General features: G+C 43.0%; 2 protein-coding genes across 6 annotated transcripts in view; one reads left to right on the forward strand and one right to left on the reverse strand.

Moving 5' to 3' along the window:
* LOC123505890 (neutral ceramidase-like) overlaps positions 1-17,500 on the reverse strand; it is a 98,066-nt gene that overhangs the window by 71,911 nt on the left and 8,655 nt on the right. Inside the window, exons 2-3 of the mRNA XM_045257730.1 lie at positions 16,643-16,820; positions 7,954-8,097 (exon numbers count right to left, since the gene is read on the reverse strand). Of these exons, the coding sequence (XP_045113665.1) occupies positions 7,954-8,097; positions 16,643-16,819 (321 nt within the window). The 5' untranslated portion in view covers position 16,820. The remainder of the gene's footprint in view (positions 1-7,953; positions 8,098-16,642; positions 16,821-17,500) is intronic.
* Positions 1-17,500, forward strand: part of LOC123505891 (prolyl 4-hydroxylase subunit alpha-1-like) — a 94,715-nt gene that overhangs the window by 42,280 nt on the left and 34,935 nt on the right. The window contains exon 2 of one of the 5 annotated variants that reach the window (XM_045257731.1): positions 1,919-1,950. The exons of the other annotated variants lie outside the window; for them this stretch is intronic. The gene's annotated coding sequence lies outside the window, so the exon portion shown is untranslated. The remainder of the gene's footprint in view (positions 1-1,918; positions 1,951-17,500) is intronic. 5 annotated transcript variants of the gene reach the window in all.

Genomic DNA, 17,500 nt, shown 5'->3' on the forward strand with positions numbered 1-17,500 from the left:
CACCGGTAGCTCAGTGGTTAGAGCGATGGCTTCACAAGCCAGAGGACCGGGATTTGATTCCCCGGCCGGGTGTAGATATTTGGGTGTGTCTCCTTTCACGTGTAGGTGGTGTTCACCTAGCAGTGAGTAGGTACGGGATGTAAATCGAGGAGTTGTGACCTTGTTGTCCCGGTGTGTGGTGTGTGCCTGGTCTCAGGCCTATCCGAAGATCGGAAATAATGAGCTCTGAGCTCGTTCCGTAGGGTAACGTCTGGCTGTCTCGTCAGAGACAGCGTGTGTGTGAAACACACACACACACACGCACACGCACATTCTGAAACGCTTTCCTCTCTCACCATCACTGCTTTCCAAGGGTTCCAGTTGAAGATACTCGTGTTTTTAAGGGTGTTTTTTTTATGGCTTTTGTGATAGACTGGCAAGATTTCTAGCTTATTAAAAGGAGAAATGAATATGAATGAAATGAATATGAACGTAAAATACACACACACTCACACTCACACACACACACACACACACACACACACACACACACACACACACACACACACACACACACACACACAGACACGTACGCACTTTCACACTCACACTCACGCACCAACTCGCTCAAGGAAGAAGAGTAAAGGTCAAAGATGATGAAGGGGTCTCGTTGCAAAGGCCCATTCCCACCTCAAGACCTGCCGTGGTGCAGTGGAACCATGCGTGCTTTGGGGTCCGAGGGGTCTCCAAGCGCACGGGTTCGAATCCTGTCCACGGTCTGAGTGTAGGTTGGGCTTCCTCACTCGGGGTCAATAGTTTCCTAGTGGGTGGGCTTTGAGATAGGAGGTACCCCAAAAAAGTATCCCCTTTAGCCCAGAAATTTCCGTGAAAAGTTAATTTATCCTCCAGAATCCGCCCAAAGGAAGCCCAATAGTGTCGATATCTTTTTATTTATTTATTTATTTATACCACGTGGGCTTTTCACGGGAATTTCTGGGCTAAAGGAGATACTTTTTTTTTTTACCTCCTATCTCAAAGCCCACCCTCTAGGAAACCATTGCCCCGAGTGAGGAACACACAACACACACACCCGTGGACAGGATTCGAACCCGTGCGCTTGGAGACCCCTCGGACCCCAAAGCACGCATGGTTCCACTGTACCACGGCGGGAAGGAAAGGAAAGGCAAGAATGGATGGGATAGCAGCGTTGGTAATAGTGATGATTCATATTTACAGTCAATTTTACACTATCGGGAGTTACTATTGCTTTTGAAGGTGTTTTTATGCTACTAGAAGGAGATATTTGTAGTGTGAACCCAACTAGTGATCTGTGGGGGCCTTTGAAAAACAGTCACAGTAGGTTGCCTAGGCCCTAGTGGATAAGGTGGTGAGCGTGGGATCGCGCAAACATCCACGCGTTGGATCGAATCCCACCACGTACCGCCTTGATACTTTGTCATTTGTCGAGTGGTTTAAAATTACTTATATGTCACCAAGATACGCAGGTTCTAGGTGGTTACACTAAAGATGCGCTTGCGTAGTGATATGGGCCCTAATATGGGTACCACTATAAATATAATTGCCTGCGCCGCTATTGGGTGGAAACTGAACAGCGCTTCCCACATACAGTCTTCAAGTAAACCTACAGGAACTATTGACCACAACATAGAAAAAAAAATGTCCTTCAGGGGGAACACAGTGTCTCAAAGTACAGGTTAGGTTCTCTCGGCCAGTGTTGCGTCAAATTCGTGAGCTTTCGTACTTACGGGACACAATTATCGTACTGTGTCCCTTTGTTTAGAACTGTGATAGTGAGAGAGAGAGAGAGAGAGAGAGAGAGAGAGAGAGAGTTGACTGTGTGTGTGTGTGTGTGTGTGTGTGTGTGTGTGTGTGTGTGTGATGTAATGACTAACTTTTCTGCGCTTCCCTTTCTTTGCAGTAAGGAGAGCCGTGGCTGCCTTCATTGCCGTGGTAAAGTAGTGGACAATTGTTTTATTGGTGTTGTTGTTACCTCAATACATCTCCTCCTGTCTTATTTGTTTAATTATTTGTCTTTATATTTTCTGTTCCACTTTTTTTTCTTTCCTTCATCATTATCAGCTCTTCTTTATCGTGTTTCTTCTTTTTTCTCCCTTCCTTCCTTCCTTCCTTCCTTCCTTCCTTCCTTCCTTCTTTCTTCCCTCCCTCCCTCATAACATTCCACCTGCTCTGTTCCACTTTTTTTCTTTCCTTCATCTTAATCAACTGTTCTTTATCGTGGTTCTTCCTTATCCTTATCCTTATCCTTCTCCTTCCTTTTTTTCTTCTTTTTCTTTATCTTTTTCCTCCTTTATTTTTTTTTTTTCATTCGTTCTTTTTCTCTTTTATCTTCCTTTCCTACCTACTTCCTCCCTTCCTCTCATCTCATCTCATCTCCCCTCCTCTCCTCCCTTCCTCTCTCTCCCCTCCTCTCCTCTCCTCTCCTCTCCTCTCCTCTCCTCTCCTCTCCTCTCCTCTCCTCTCCTTTCCTCTCCTCTCCTTTCCTCTCCTCTCTTCTCTTCTCTACTCCTCTCCTCTTCACTTCTTTCCCTCATTAATGAACACACACATTATTATTATTATTATTATTATTATTATTATTATTATTATTATTATTATTATTATTATATGTTTATTGACCACAGCTACAAGTGATATAAATAGAAATCTGGTAAATATAAAAGAAATTTTAAACAATATCTCAACCACTGCAGTCCATAAAAATAACCAATAGTAAAAGAAAAACTAAAATTAAACCCCAAAACTTGAAAACGTTAAAACAAAAAACAAAAAACTAATGTAGATAAAACTGTAAAACGTACGCAGGTCTGAAATTTTAAACAATATTACAGATGAAATCTAATAAAACTAATACAATATGGAAAATTACATAAACAAATAAAACTTAAAAGAAGCATTTAGAAGACTATTATAACACACACACACACACACACACACACACACACACACACACACACACACACACACACACACACACACACACACACACGTAGTAGTAGTAGAAGTAATAGTAGTAGTAGTAGTAGTAGTAGTAGTAGTAGTAGTAGTAGTAGTAGTAGTAGTAGTAGTAGTAGTAATAGGACAAATTTTAAACATTGTCACTGTATCGTGAAGAGAGAGAAAGGTTAAATGAAGGACAGTAATGGAAGGGAGAGAGAGAGAGAGAGAGAGAGAGAGGGAGGGAGGAAACGGAACAAGATGATAAGGAGAGGAGGAAGATGGGGGGAAGGGAAGAGGGGGGGATAGGAGAGAAGATAAGAGAATGAATGAGGTGAGGACGAGTGCAAAAAAGAGAGATAGAGAAGGAGGGAGGAAAGAGAGGTGACAAGTGCAAAGGGAGGGAGTGAAGGAGGAGGAGGAGGAGGAGGAGGAGGAGAAGGAAGAGGAGGAGGAGGAGAAGATAGTAAGAAATGAGTGGTAGCAAGTGCAGAGAGAGAGAGAGAGAGAGAGAGAGAGAGAGAGTACGCGTGTATCTCTCTTTCTTTCTCTCTCTCTCTCTCTCTCTCTCTCTTCCTTAGCAACTGTAGTGTAATGATCATAGTTCCAGTTTGTGTTTTTAAGTGGAAGTGGACATCAATTAACTGATTTTGCGAGTTTATGTGAAAAATAGAAAGAAGAAGAAGGTTGAGTTAGGTTAAAGAAAGTGTAAAGAAAGTTAGAAAGAAGAGAGAGAAGGTGAAGAAGAAGTAACAATAGTAGGAATAGTAATAACATCTACTACTACTACTACTACTACTGCTGCTACTATTATTGCTGCTACTACGACTGCTACTACTACTACTACTAGTGCTACTGCTACTATTATTGCTACTACTACTACTACTGCTACTACTATTACTACTACTACTATTACTACTACTACTACTACTGCTACTGCTACTGCTACTGCTACTACTACTACTACTACTACTACTACCAACACTTTTACAACAACCACTACAATAACACTACCATCACCACAATCACCACTACCACTTCTACAACAACTATTACAATAACACCACCACCACCACCACCACCAACAACAACAACAACAACAACAACACTAATAACTAAAACAGCAACAAAAACGAAAAAAAACACTACTACAACACACACACACACACACACACACACACACACACACACACACACACAGACTAGTAACCAGCTGGCAACAGAAGGAAAGGAGGAAGGAAGGGACGAGGAAGGAAGGAAGGAGGAAGGAAGGAAAGGAAGGAAAGGAAAGGAGAGAGACAGTAGGAGAAGCGAGTACATAGATACAAGGAGGAAGGAAGGAAGGATGGATGGAAGGGGAGGGAGGGAGGAAGAGAAGGGAGTGCAGGAGAGGCGATTCGAGGCAAGCCGAGTACATACATAGAAGTTGCCGGCCAGTGTGAGAGAAGGAAGGAAGTGTGTCGCGTCCTACTGTACCGGACCCTGCCAGCCAGCCAACCTGTCTTTACCATTAGTGTGCGCTGTTACACCCTCACTCCCTCGCTCTCTTGCTCTCTCGCTCCTTACCTGCCTGTTTCTGTCTTCCTGTCTCTCGGTGCTGGCTGGCGTTCTGCTGTGCTTATCTTCCTTTCTACTGTTCTATCTATCTTTCTTAACCTGTCTTCGCCTTAGTGTGCACTGTTACTCCCTCGCTCTCTCGCTCCTTACCTGCCTGTTCCTGTCTTCCTGTCTCTCGGTGCTGGCTGGCTTTCTGCTGTACTAACCTGCCTTTCTACTGTTCTTTTCTATCTACCTTTCCGCTACACTTTTTCAATTTTTTCTGCTTACTACCTTCTCTTTCTGCTTGTCTTGTTGCTGTTTGGTCTTTCTTTGTGTTTCTTTGGGCAGTGTTCTGAAATGCGTTGCTCTCTCACCACGACTGTTTCCCAAAGCCACAGAGGTGATTAGCCGGGTTCCCAAGAGTGTTTCTCCAGTTAAGCATGTACAAATACTCTTAATTTGTCACTAGAACGATAAAAACACCTTTAAAAACTTGAGTCACTTGAACTGGAGCCTTTGAAATGAAGTGAAGGTGAGAACACAAGTATTTCGGAACTATGACACGTATTCAAAAACACTTAGCTCTCACCATGACTGTTTCTCTAAGCCACAGAGATAATCTCCCGGCTTTTCAGTACCATATCCCCAGTTAACCATGTAAGAAACCTTGTTAATCTCTCACTAGAACAATAAAAAAAAAAACCAACCACAGAACACCCATGTCACTTCAGCTAGAGTCTTGAACGCATCGGAGGTTTGACCAGAAGGGTGTTGCTGACAGACAGACGGGAAAGGAAAGTTAGATAACAAAAGGATGTGACGAAAGGAGAAGTGACGCAGAGGAAGAATGTAAATGAAGCAAGGAAGGAAGGAAGAATACGAATAAAGTGTAAAAGAAGAGATGTTATATAAGAGATGAGCAGGAAGAGAAAGTGAGGAGGAGGAGGAGAGAGAGAGAGAGAAGGAGGACAAGAGGACAAGGAGAGAGAGACAGAGGGTGGGAGGGTTAACGTGAAGGACAAAGAAGAATTAGAAGAGAGGAATGTAAGAAGGAATAAAGAAAGAGATGAAGGAATTGGAAGATTGAGAGAGAAAAGAAAATAGAAGGAATAGAAATAAAAGGAATGGAAGAAGAAAATAAAGATAGGGTGAAAAAGGAGAGAGAGAGAGAGAGAGAGAGAGAGAGAGAGAGAGAGAGAGAGAGGACGGAAGGAAGGAAAGGGGAAGAGAAAGATGTGGCTGAGTTAAGGAGAAGGAAGAAGAAGAAGAAGATGATGAAGATGATGATGATGATGATGATGACGATGATGAAGAGGATGAAGAAGAAGAAGAAGGAAAAGATGATGATGATGATGATGATGATGGTGGTGATAAAGAGGAAGAAAAAGAAAAAGAGGAGGAAGAAGAAAAAAAAGAAGAGGAAAACACACATGGAAAAATATCTGAACCCTGTCATATTTTTTCCTCCTTTTTATTTCCTTATTTATTTATTTTTTTTTTCCTAGCGATTTAGTTTCAGTGTTTGGATTGTGTGTGGGCGGATGGGCGGGGCTGGTAGTGGGCGGTGATGGGCGGGGGTGGGCGTGACTTGAGTGGTTGTAGTGGTGAGTTAGAGGGGGTGTGAAGTACAGTGTGTGTGTGTGTGTGTGTGTGTGTGTGTTTACTTTGTTTACTCATTTAAATCACGTCAATAACAAACAAGCATAACCCATCAATTCTCTCTCTCTCTCTCTCTCTCTCTCTCTCTCTCTCTCTCTCTCTCTCTCTCTCTCTCTCTCTCTCTCTCTCTCTCTCTCTCTCTTCTTGTCTCTCATTTTCTTTTCTTCTTTCTCTTCTTTCTCTTTTCTCTTTTTTTTTTTATTCTGTCTGTCTTATGTATCTGCTTACCTGTATTTTGTTATTTTCTAGTTTGTTCTCTCTCTCTCTCTCTCTCTCTCTCTCTCTCTCTCTCTCTCTCTCTCTCTCTCTCTCTCTCTCTCTCTCTCTCTCTCTCTCTCTCTCTCTCTCTCTCTCTCTCTCTCTCTCTCTCTCTCTCTCTCTCTTCTCTTCCACGATGGCGGAAGTATCAAATCATTCTCTCTCTCTCTCTCTCTCTCTCTCTCTCTCTCTCTCTCTCTCTCTCTCTGCTTTGCCTGGTCACGTGGCTCCGCTTGTCTCCTTGTGGCTGAGAAGGAAGGCACAGTGGCGGCGTAGGGAGAGGGAGAGGGAGAGTGGAGTGGCGGGTCTGAGCTACGAGTTGTTTGTGGGTGCGTGAAGTGGCGGTGGTCATGCAACCTGTATCGTGGCATTACCTCGGCATTGACATTCAAGGCTCAGTAAAAAGTTCCAGTAATGTGATGAAGTTGTAGTTACGTGGCGTGACTAATGAGTTAAATGCTGCACTCGATAAGTAATGGCGCGGGGTGAACAGACAGACGGAAAGGGGGGTCCTGATGGGACTGGTGACGCTGGTGAGGCGGGGCACGCAGCGCTGCCTGGCTGGTTAGCGGTGAGTGATGGGCCGAGGGTCGATGGGCGAGGCCATCACATATTCCCCGCGCGGTGATTAAGTTGTTGAAGTCGTTTCGCTTCACTCTCAGTCCCGTGACGTGTAAATTTAGACACGTTGCGCGGCACTGATTTTCACTCTTCCGATTTTGCTTTTTCTCGAGTTTGTGACGTGTGTCGATGGCGGCGCTTGGTGACTGAGGCCAGCCCGACCTCTGCGGTGGCACATGACGCAGCGCGGCGGTGACCTGCTGCCGCTCAGCGCAGGAACTCCGTCAGCTGGACCCAATACTTGCTGCCCCGCCCACACGCCCTCCATGGCTGCCTGTGTGTGTGTGTGTGTGTGTGTGTGTGTGTGTGTGTGTGTGTGTGTGTGTGTGTGTGTGTGTGTGTGTGGCAGTCCCTGGAGATGGTTGATCCGCTGCATCAGAATGTTAATGTTGTTTTGGGAAGCGAGAAGTTTTCACTTTTGTTTGAGAAAGCTGGATGCAGCGGCCAATGGCTGCCGCGACCCACTTAATGACTGACGGTACGCGGAAACCTGCAGGGAGTTCTGTACAACCCCGCCCCGCCCCGCCCCGTCCCGCCCCGCCCCGCTCTGCCTGGCACGTGGGCAGTGCGGCGTTAATTAGTAATATTGCAGGAAAAACAGTCACGTTAGTGTGAGTGTTGGAAAGCGTGACGGCGCGAGGGACGTGTGTGTGTGTGTGTGTGTGTGTGTGTGTGTGTGTGTGTTTGTGTGTGACGCTCCCTGAGAGAATGATGGGCCAGGTGGGAGCAATAACCAGGTCAGTGAGCTGCCGCCTGCCGGCCTGCAGCCCGCAGTCACCACGTCCAAAACTCTCACCGAGGCCAGCGCCTCCCGCAGGCCGTGGACACGCTGCCCACTGCCCAGCCTCACGCCGGGGTCGCGGGGAACGCCACTTACCTTGGTGTTGGGGAGCGCGGCACCGGCACGCCATGTGCACTTACCTTGGTCTTGATGAGGGAGCCCATCATGCCGCAGTCCACGCTCACGAACACCAGGCGGCGCTGCGTGTCGTCCAGGATGAAGGCGCGGGAGAACAGTCGCATGTGGATGCCGCTGTTGACCTGTGCCGGGTTGGCGTAGCCCATCTGTAGGGGGGGGGCCACACCGTCAGACTCAAGCACCAACATACATTAGGTCCTTCCTAGACTCCTGTACCTTTGGCTATACTGTTCCACTCCTCCAGGGCGAGAGAGAGAGAGAGAGAGAGAGAGAGAGAGAGAGAGAGAGAGAGAGATTATTCCAGGAATCCAGCCCAACAACCTAACTTAACCTAACCTAACCAGTCTTCCCGTGACTATATCATCATCCCTCTCATCACCTCACCACACTCTCAATCACAACCAACACCTTAAGTACCCCACGAACCAGTGTTCCTCGCCCCCCTGGCTGCGTGGGTGCTGGGGAGACGAGCTTCATGGAGTGGGAAACTCATCTACATCAGCGCAACATACCAGTACTTGCAGGTGGCCATTCAACACACTCCTTATTTTCTTTCTTTTTAATTTTCACTAGTCTCCGTTTTCCTCATTAATTTCTAGTTCCCATTTTTCTTCTCTTGTTCTGCCTTTACGTTCAGTCAGGTAGTGGTGTCTTCGGCTCCACTGTTATCTTGTCACTTCGGCTCCCTTGTCACTTCGGCTCCCACTGTTATATTGTCACTTGTAGATGTATCTGTTGTTTTTGTTTAACTTGCACTAAATTTATTGATGTTATTACAGTTGATGTCGCTGTTGTAATTATTCCTGTATTTTTCTGTGTCATGATTACCACAATACGTAACGCAATACTTCCTTTACACTGTAGAGTCATCACTGGCTTTAGGGAGACGTAAAGATGTGCAGTAGTCAGTCAAAAGCATTGGTATAGAACTGGTAGGCAACGTAGCGCCACCCTCTCTGAACCTTGGCGTTTGGAGCATTGTGGCTCGTTGTGGCCATGAGGGAAGTGTGTGTGGAGTGTTAGTAGAGGCAGGGAAGCAACAGTGAAGCAAGCAAACGTGTGGATATGATAAGTTTGCCATACTAACAAGGGAAGTGTGTGTGGAGTGTTAGTGGAGGCAGGGAAGCAAGCAAACGTGTGGGTATATATAACTTTGCCACACAAACAAGAGGAGATGTGCGGAGTGTTAGCAGAGGCAGAGAGGCAGCAATCAGACAGGCAAAACAAAGGGAGGTAGCTGAAATGTTAGTGGAGGCAGGGAGACAGCAGTGAAGCAGGCAAACGTGTGGGTATATATAACTTTGCCACACTAACAAGAGAAGATGTGTGGAGTGCTAGCAGAGGCAGGGAGGCAGCAGTCAGACAGGTAGCTGAAATGTTAGTGGAGACAGGGAAGCAGCAGTGAAGGAGGTAAACGTGTGGGTATGATAACTTTGCCACACTAACAAGAGGAGATGTGCGGAGTGTTAGCAGAGTCAGAGAGGCAGCAGTCAGACAGGCAAAACAAAGGGAGGTAACTGAAATGTTAGTGGAGACAGGGAGGCAGCCGTGAAGCAGGCAAACATGTGGGTATAATAACTTTTCCACAATAACAAGAGAAGGTGTGTGGAGTGATAGTGGAGGCAGGGAGGCAGGGAGGCAGCAGTCAGGCAGGCAAGCGTGTAGGTAGAAGTTTGCCACGCTAACATGGGGAGAGGCAGGGAAGATAGCAGTCAGGCAGGCAAACGTGTAGGTATAAGTTTGCCACACTAACAAGAGAGAGGTGTGTGAAGTGTTGTAGAGACAGGGAGGCAGCAGTGAAGCATAGACAAACGTGTGGGTATGATAGGTTTGCCACACTAAGAAGGGCGCTGGTGTAGGAGAGGTAACAGTGCTTTCCTTTCTGGCCCTCACATGCTCGCTAATTTCTGTCTCCGCCGCTTTTACGTGTCCAGTCACAGGTGAGCGACGTTCTTGTTTAGGCAGGGCGAACCTACGTGTAGCGGCCAGCCTTCCCTGAGATCCTGGCTGTCATTAGCATTCCAGGGACTTGTTGTGATGTAGCTAGACGCGGTTAGCAGTTTCTCTAAGTAAGGCTGCTTATTTCTCTTAACCGTCAGAAAGAGTTACTTGCAAGAATTAACCGGTACTCTCAATCATTCATCCCTTTCTCTGGTACACTCTGGAACTCCCTGCCTGCTTCTGTCTATCCTTTACCTGTGGTCCTGAACTCATTTTACCCCTTCAGTGATGTGATGCATTTTCATATCCATTCTGTTTACTAATTGGTCATCTTACACAGCTTCAGAAACTTATGTGGGATCAAAATAGTGAAGAATCTGGCCATTAATCTTCTGACTTCCATAAACCTTTCGTAATGTAAATAAAATCGTCTAATTTCACACCCAAACTCAAGGTAAAAATGCGTCCCAGTACTGAAGGGGTTAAGAGGGAGATTTGAAGACATTTATCTCATTCTTTTGGCTAACTTTTTTTACTCTGTTCGGGGACTGCACCTCATTGGGCCTTTTTAAATTGGAGTTTTTTTTTGTTTCCCTTGGCCGGTTTTCCCATTCTTACGTAAAAAATAAATAAATAAAAATGCTTGAAAGATTCCACAATACGTGTTTGGTTGTACGATACGAGGATTCTCTTCTTTTCCTTCTTTTCTCCTTTCTCTTTTCTTTCACTCCCCTATCCCCTTCCTTCCTTCCTTCCTTCTTGATTCTTTTTTTTTTTTTATTATTACGGGGTTATGATCTGTAAGAATGGAAAGTCTGCCGCGGCCTGATCCACGCCCTGTCTCCGGTGCATTGTGGCCCAAACCTTCGTATGACGCGTGTACCCACAGTGTGCCCCGCCAGGAAAGACATACACATACTCACAGAAATGCAAGATGGAGTGGTTCTAAATCAGTGGTTCTTAACCTGGGGTACCTGTATCCCCTAGGGGTACGAGACATGGTAGCCAGTGCAATGGTACCGTATATTTATCATGATGAGAAAGCAAAACATATATTTTCCTAATTTTTCTCTTACTATAATTGTCTCAATTTTTTAAGTTAGTGCTGTAAACACTATCACTAATCCTTTTCATAAGTTTGTATACTATTTATACTGGAGGGAGTACGAGAAAATTTTCTGAGATATCAAGGGGTACGGACACTGAAAAAGGTTAAGAACCACTGCTCTAAATGCTTTCTCGAATCCCTAACCTTCGTGTGACGTGCGTGCCTACAGTATGTCCATCCAGGAAAGACACATACTCAAAGAAATACAAGATGGACTGGTTCTAAATGCTGTGCCTTCTCGAGTCTCTAACCTTCGTGTGTCCCGCCAAGAAAGACATGCATATACTCACAGAAATACAAGATGGAGTGGTTTTAAATCTTCTAGAATCTGTACCAATAAAAGCATCTCACCACTGAATATTTACGACTTTAAAGGACTTGTGCTTTCATTTCTGTTAACCCTTTCAGTACCATGATGCGTTTCCATATTCATTGTGCTTCCTATTATGGTGATTTTATACAGCTTCAGAAACTTATGTGTGGGATTAAAATAGTAAAGACTGTGGCCTTTAATCATCTGACCTCCATAGACCCTTCCTAATGGCCTAATCATACACAAATCACACGGTAAAAAAATGTGCCCCAGTACTGAAAGGATTAAGTAAATGACCTTCCTCGCTAGAGATCTTACGGAACAAACAAAAAAGCAATAAAATATAAATAGAAAAAACAGATAGATAGATAGATGAATAGATAAGATAGGAAAACCGTCGAATTATGAAGCAGAATAGTATACAACAAAAATACCATCCACATTATACCGAACTGCACCCATTTCTCATTGTACACCAGGAAACAATTAGATCTTTTTTCCAGCCGCGTGTGTGTGGAGTTGGGCGGTGGGTGGTGGCGGGCGGGCGGATGGGTGGGTGGTTGGCGGGCGGGTGGAGGGCGGCACGAGGCAGTATACTAACGAGGGGCGCTTCCCACTCACACTAATTGTAGGGGAATGACTCATGCAGGTGCTGAGCTGGTCTTTTCTGTGATTTAGTGAGCATTGTGACCGAGAGAGAGAGAGAGAGAGAGAGAGAGACCCAGGAACCATAAGAACCCATCAGAAGGGAGGTCCTCAAATCCCTGACCCCTGACACTGCTCTTTCCTCTCATCCAATTGTCTGTTCCGTTGATAATACTCTGACATTTTCATCCATAACTTGAAACGATGACCTCTTTTCTCGTAGCATTAATTTTCTGGTCCGCGCTGGAGTGAAGGGCAGACCTCAATAATGGCGCCTTCCTTCTTTCAATTGTCAGTCTTTAGAAGGAAGAAATTTGCCTAGTTTTTAACCCCTTCAGTAGCTACCACGACGCATTTTTCATATTCATTCTGCTTACTGTATGGGGATTTTATACAGCTGCAGAAACTCATGTGCGGGATTAAAATTGTGAAGATTCTGGCCATTAATCTTCTGACCTCCATTGACCCTTGCTAATGTCAATAAAATGGTCTAATGGTACAGAAATATCAAGGTAAAAATGTGTCCCAGTATTAAAGGGGTTAAATGCCACAGTATCTTAGAAAACGACTATTTTTAACTGAAAGAAGAGAGGAGGGATAGGCAGAATTGGAAGGAAGGTGGAGGAAACAGTCTACGGGAGGAGGAGGAGGAAACAAGGTATCTTCATAATTTCTAAAGGACAGATCACAAAAATGGTGCCTTGCTTTATTAATTGTCATTCCTGAGAGCAGCGTTTGTCAACCTCTTTACCCTTGCGTAACCCTCAAAATAAATGACATGTCTCAAGGAACCCTGCGCAAAAACAAATTAAGTACCATATGTTTCTCATTTTATTTTCATCGTATTTCACGTGACAAATATCATCATTTAAATTTTTGAATAACTGGTTTAAGGAAAAATGATGTATTATATATAATATTACAATAACCAATAATGTACTGTGCGTGTTGAGTTATATTATGTATATGAAATTAAATAAAAAAGTCAAAAGTGCATTAGCTTATCTCACTTGTTGCGGAACCCATAGGGACCTTTTGCGGAACATTGGAAACCCTTTCTGAGAGGGTGGAAAGAGGTCATCATTTCAGGATTTTTTGGAAACGGCGTCTTTTTATTCACAATCCCCAATAAACCTGGTCTCAAAAATGGCGCCTCTCTTCATTAATTAATTGTCATTCCTCAGGAAGAGATTATCCATTTTAAAGTTAACGAGCCTATAACATTTGTTGTCCCCATGAAGCTAAAAGTAAAGGCTTGGATTTCATACCTATCGACATGTCTGAAGGCAGACATGTCAGCTTGTGGCCAGTCCTTAGCTGGGGTTGAGGAAAAAGCACCACCAATCTCACCAAGGAACTACCGTGGGTCAGGATCAAACTCCCGCCATCACGGCCACGAGTCGACCCCTTTATAATAATTAATTCATGACGTATTTTCTTGCTGTGTGATACCTTTTTATCATACTTCATAACTACTACTACTACCACTACTATTACTACTACTACTACTACTACTACTACTACTACTACTACTCATAATAATTTTTGCATCGGTGTTTTTCCCTTGGGGTCGATAGAAAATTTGAAACTTCATTGGGGGTCAACGAGTTAAAAAGTTTGAGAACCCCTGCTTTAGATGGGGAAGATCATCATTTTAAGATTATGGAAACAAGGCATCTTCTTTATTTACAAACTCAGTGAAACCAGATCTCAAAAATGGTGTCTTTCTTTATTAATTGTCAATCCATACCGGGGAAAAGTAAATAAAAAGATCTTCCTCTCAATAATGCGAGATTCAGTGTAAAAATGTATATGTCGTGTCTTTCACTAGTGACATATAAAAATTGTTCAGTCACTACTAAGACACTTCAATTTTCTCTAGAGGTGGCGTGGAGTAAAGGGGTGACTCAAATGTAAAGCTGACTCTGATTTTCTCTTTCTATTCCGTATCTAAACCTTCAGGAGTGACTCAAGTTTAATGCTAACACTGTTCATCTTTTAGTGTCGTGTACAAAAATCCAGAAGTGACTCAAATATAACGCTAACACTGTATATTTTGGTTTCCTGTACAAAATTCCACGAGTGACTCAAATATAATGCTAACATTTTTCATCTTTTGGTTTCCTGTACAGTCCTGTGAGTCACGTATCATGCTGGCACTGGTCATCTTTTAGTGTCGTGTACAAAACTTCAAGAGTGACTCAGATATAATCCTAACACTGCATATGATCCTTGCCTTGGTATCTCACTTTATGTACGAGTTCTAGTTCTGTCACCGTGATTTGAGTGTGTGCTGGTGGTGACTAGTGGTGTTGAAGTGAAGCAGCACCCATCGCTCTGATAAGGAGAGGTAGGCTTGGAGTATTGCCATTCAAAAAGTGCTGGTATTCTTTGTGACTTCAGAGAGATACACACATGAAGATTACTTTTATTCACGAGTTTTGTGTTCATTGCTTTTTTTAGTCAGTCGTTCAGTCAGTCAGTTGGCAAGTTCATTAGCCAGTCAGCTTGTTAGTTATATATGTAGGTTTGATAGTTTGTGTGTTTGTTAATGATGTTAATTTCAGTTAATCAGTCAGTCACTCAGTCAATCAGTCAGTCAGTCAGTCAGTCAGTTAGTCAGTTATCCAGTGAGCCTGTTAGTTATGTGAGCTTGTTAGTTATATATGTAGGTTTGATAGTTTGTTTGTGTTTGTTAATGATGTTGATTTTAGTTAGTCAGCCAGTCATTCAGTTAGTTAGTTAGTTAGTTAGGTAGTCAGTCAGTCAGTTAGCCAGTGAGCTTGTTAATGTATATGCTGGTGGTCAGATAAATGGATGTGTTTTAATCGTGATGGCGTGTTCTTAAACTATTTATCGCATTCGGATTTAGTAGACACGCTGGTTGACTGAGTACGAAAATGCAAGTTTGTAACCGTTCTTGTCCCATCTTATCCCACCTTCAGCCAGTCAGTCAGTCAGTCAGTCAGTGAGCTACATAGTTTGGTATGAGACTCGTTAAGCATTGTACGGAAATATGAAAAAAAAGGTTGATATTTTGAAAGGTAGCAAGTAAAGGAGGGAAAAATGTGAAAAAAAAAAAAAATAGAATAAATATGTAGACAAAAAAAAAAAAAAAAAATGACTCAGCAAGTAAAGGAGGGAAAAATGTGAAGGAAGATTAATTTTTTGAGTGATCGCTGGAAATAAATAAATGAATATGTTGACGAAATAAAAAAAGAAAATTAGTCAGGAAGTAAAGAAGGGAAAAATGTGAAGAAAGACTAAATTTTTGAGTAATCGCTGGAAAAAAAGGGAAAGAAATACGTAGAGAAAAAAAAAAAAAGAAAGAAAACTGAAGAAAGACTACATTTTGAGTAATCGCTGAAAAAAAAGGAAAGAAATACGTAGAGAAAATAAAGAAAATAACTTAATCAGACTCCATATATCAGCACTGGTCTCTCCCTGCAGTACTCGAGATAGCATTGCGCTCATAACGGATTAACTGATAAGGCAGGAGGTGGAGGGAGTAGTGAAGGGCGGTGTTGGTGTTGGTGTTGGTGTGGAGGTGGTGCGGGTGTTGGTGGTATAGCCCTACAACACAGAACGTTAATCTTATCACACTCACTAAAAACGTGTGTGTGTGTGTGTGTGTGTGTGTGTGTGTGTGTGTGTGTGTGTGTGTGTGTGTGATATTGTTTACTCGCATTTAAACTTCATTGTCATTGTTTTTTTTTTTTTTTGTCTATTTATTTGCATTCCTCTTTTCTCTCTCTCTCTCTCTCTCTCTCTCTCTCTCTCTCTCTCTCTCTCTCTCTCTCTCTCTCTCTCTCTCTCTCTCTCTCTCTCTCTCTCTCTCTCTCTCTTACGGTAAATATATTTCTTCTTTCTTCTTCCTCTTCTTCTTCTTCTTCTTCTTCTTCTTCTTCTTCTTCTTCTTCTTCTTCTTCTTCTTCTTCTTCTTCTGAGAGATGTTGCTGCATTTCTTGTACATTTTCTTTTACTTTTTTTGTTTTCATCTCGTCATGCTTCACTCGTGTCCATTAATTATTGTCCCGCCACAAATAAATAGATAAACCAAAACAGTATCAATATCTTTCCTTTTTACGTCGGCACCGAAAATAAATAGAAATAAATAACGCATTTTGTAGAGAGAGAGAGAGAGAGAGAGAGAGAGAGAGAGAGAGAGATCACAATACCCTAACACACTACACACTACTCTCACCCACACAACATAGGATAAAAACAGTCAAGACTCTGGCCATTAATCTTCTGACCTCCATAGACCCTTCCTAATGTCAATAAAGCTAACTAATCACACCCAAAACTCAAGGTAAAAATGCGTCCCAGTACTGAAGGGCTAACCACACAACATGGGCCTGTATTCTGAAACGCGTTGCTCCCAAAATCACTGCTTTCCAAAGACTCCAGTTGAAGATACTCGTGTTTTTAAGAGTTTCTATGATTCTGGTAAGAGATTGACAAGATTTCTAGTTAATCAAAAGGAGAAACTGTCTTGAAAACGTGGCTAATTGTCTGTAGCCTTGGAAAATTGTCGTAGTGAGAGGGTAAGGCGTTTCTGAATAAAATAACAGACTCGAAAGGAACCTGGCTGTACAGTGCAATCACACCCAAAACTCAAGGTAAAAATGCGTCCCAGTACTGAAGGGGCTAACACAGAGGAAAGGAACCTGGCTGTACTTACCATATTGACACCAGCAGCGGGGCCAGTCACGTCATAGATGCCCACACCGATGTTATACAGGCTGGGGTCGTCACGTAGGTCATAAGCCAATCCCTCTGCACCGCCAGCCATGCACGCCAACACCACCACCACCACCGCCAGTGTCACCCTCGCCACCTTGCTCTCCTGTTGCCTCATTCTGCTGGGAAAGAAGGAAAGGAGTTGCAGTTTCGGTTTCATTGTGTTTTTTTTTTTTTTTTTTATTTATTGATTTATTTATTTTTATTTTCTGGATTTGTTAATGTTTGTTCTTGTTGTCGTTGTTTTTTTTTTGTGAGTTTTTGCTTTTGTTTATTGTTTTGTTTTGTTGTTGTTATGATTGTATGTTTTCTTTTATTATTTATCTCTGTTTCTCTTTTCTTTTATTATTTGTCTATTTCTCCTTCTTTATTATTTCTCCCTTCTTTTATTATCTGTATCTATTTTTTCTCCTTCTTAAATTATCTATCTGTTTCTTCCTTCTTTCATTATTTCTTCTCGTTTATTCTTCTTCTTCCTTCTATTATTATTTGTCTATATTCCTCCCTTCTCTCATCATTTGTCTTGTCTGTCCTTGTTTCTCCTTTCTTCTATTACCCGTCTCTATTCCCTCGTTCTTATATTATTTGTCTATATTCCTCTCTTTCTATACTATTTGTCTATATTCCTCTCTTCTCTCATCATTTGTCTATGTTTTTCCTTCTCTTCTTCCTCCTCCTACTTCTCCTTCTCCCTCGCCTTTACTGTTCTGTCTCTCTTACTTTAAATTAGTGGTGAGGAACGCAGACTGCCTCGTAAAGACCTTCGGATCGTTCTCCTCCTCCTCCTGTTCCTCCTACT

This window comes from Portunus trituberculatus, chromosome 18 (assembly GCF_017591435.1).
Source record: "Portunus trituberculatus isolate SZX2019 chromosome 18, ASM1759143v1, whole genome shotgun sequence".
In the NCBI taxonomy this organism is placed as follows: Eukaryota; Metazoa; Arthropoda; class Malacostraca; order Decapoda; family Portunidae; genus Portunus; species Portunus trituberculatus.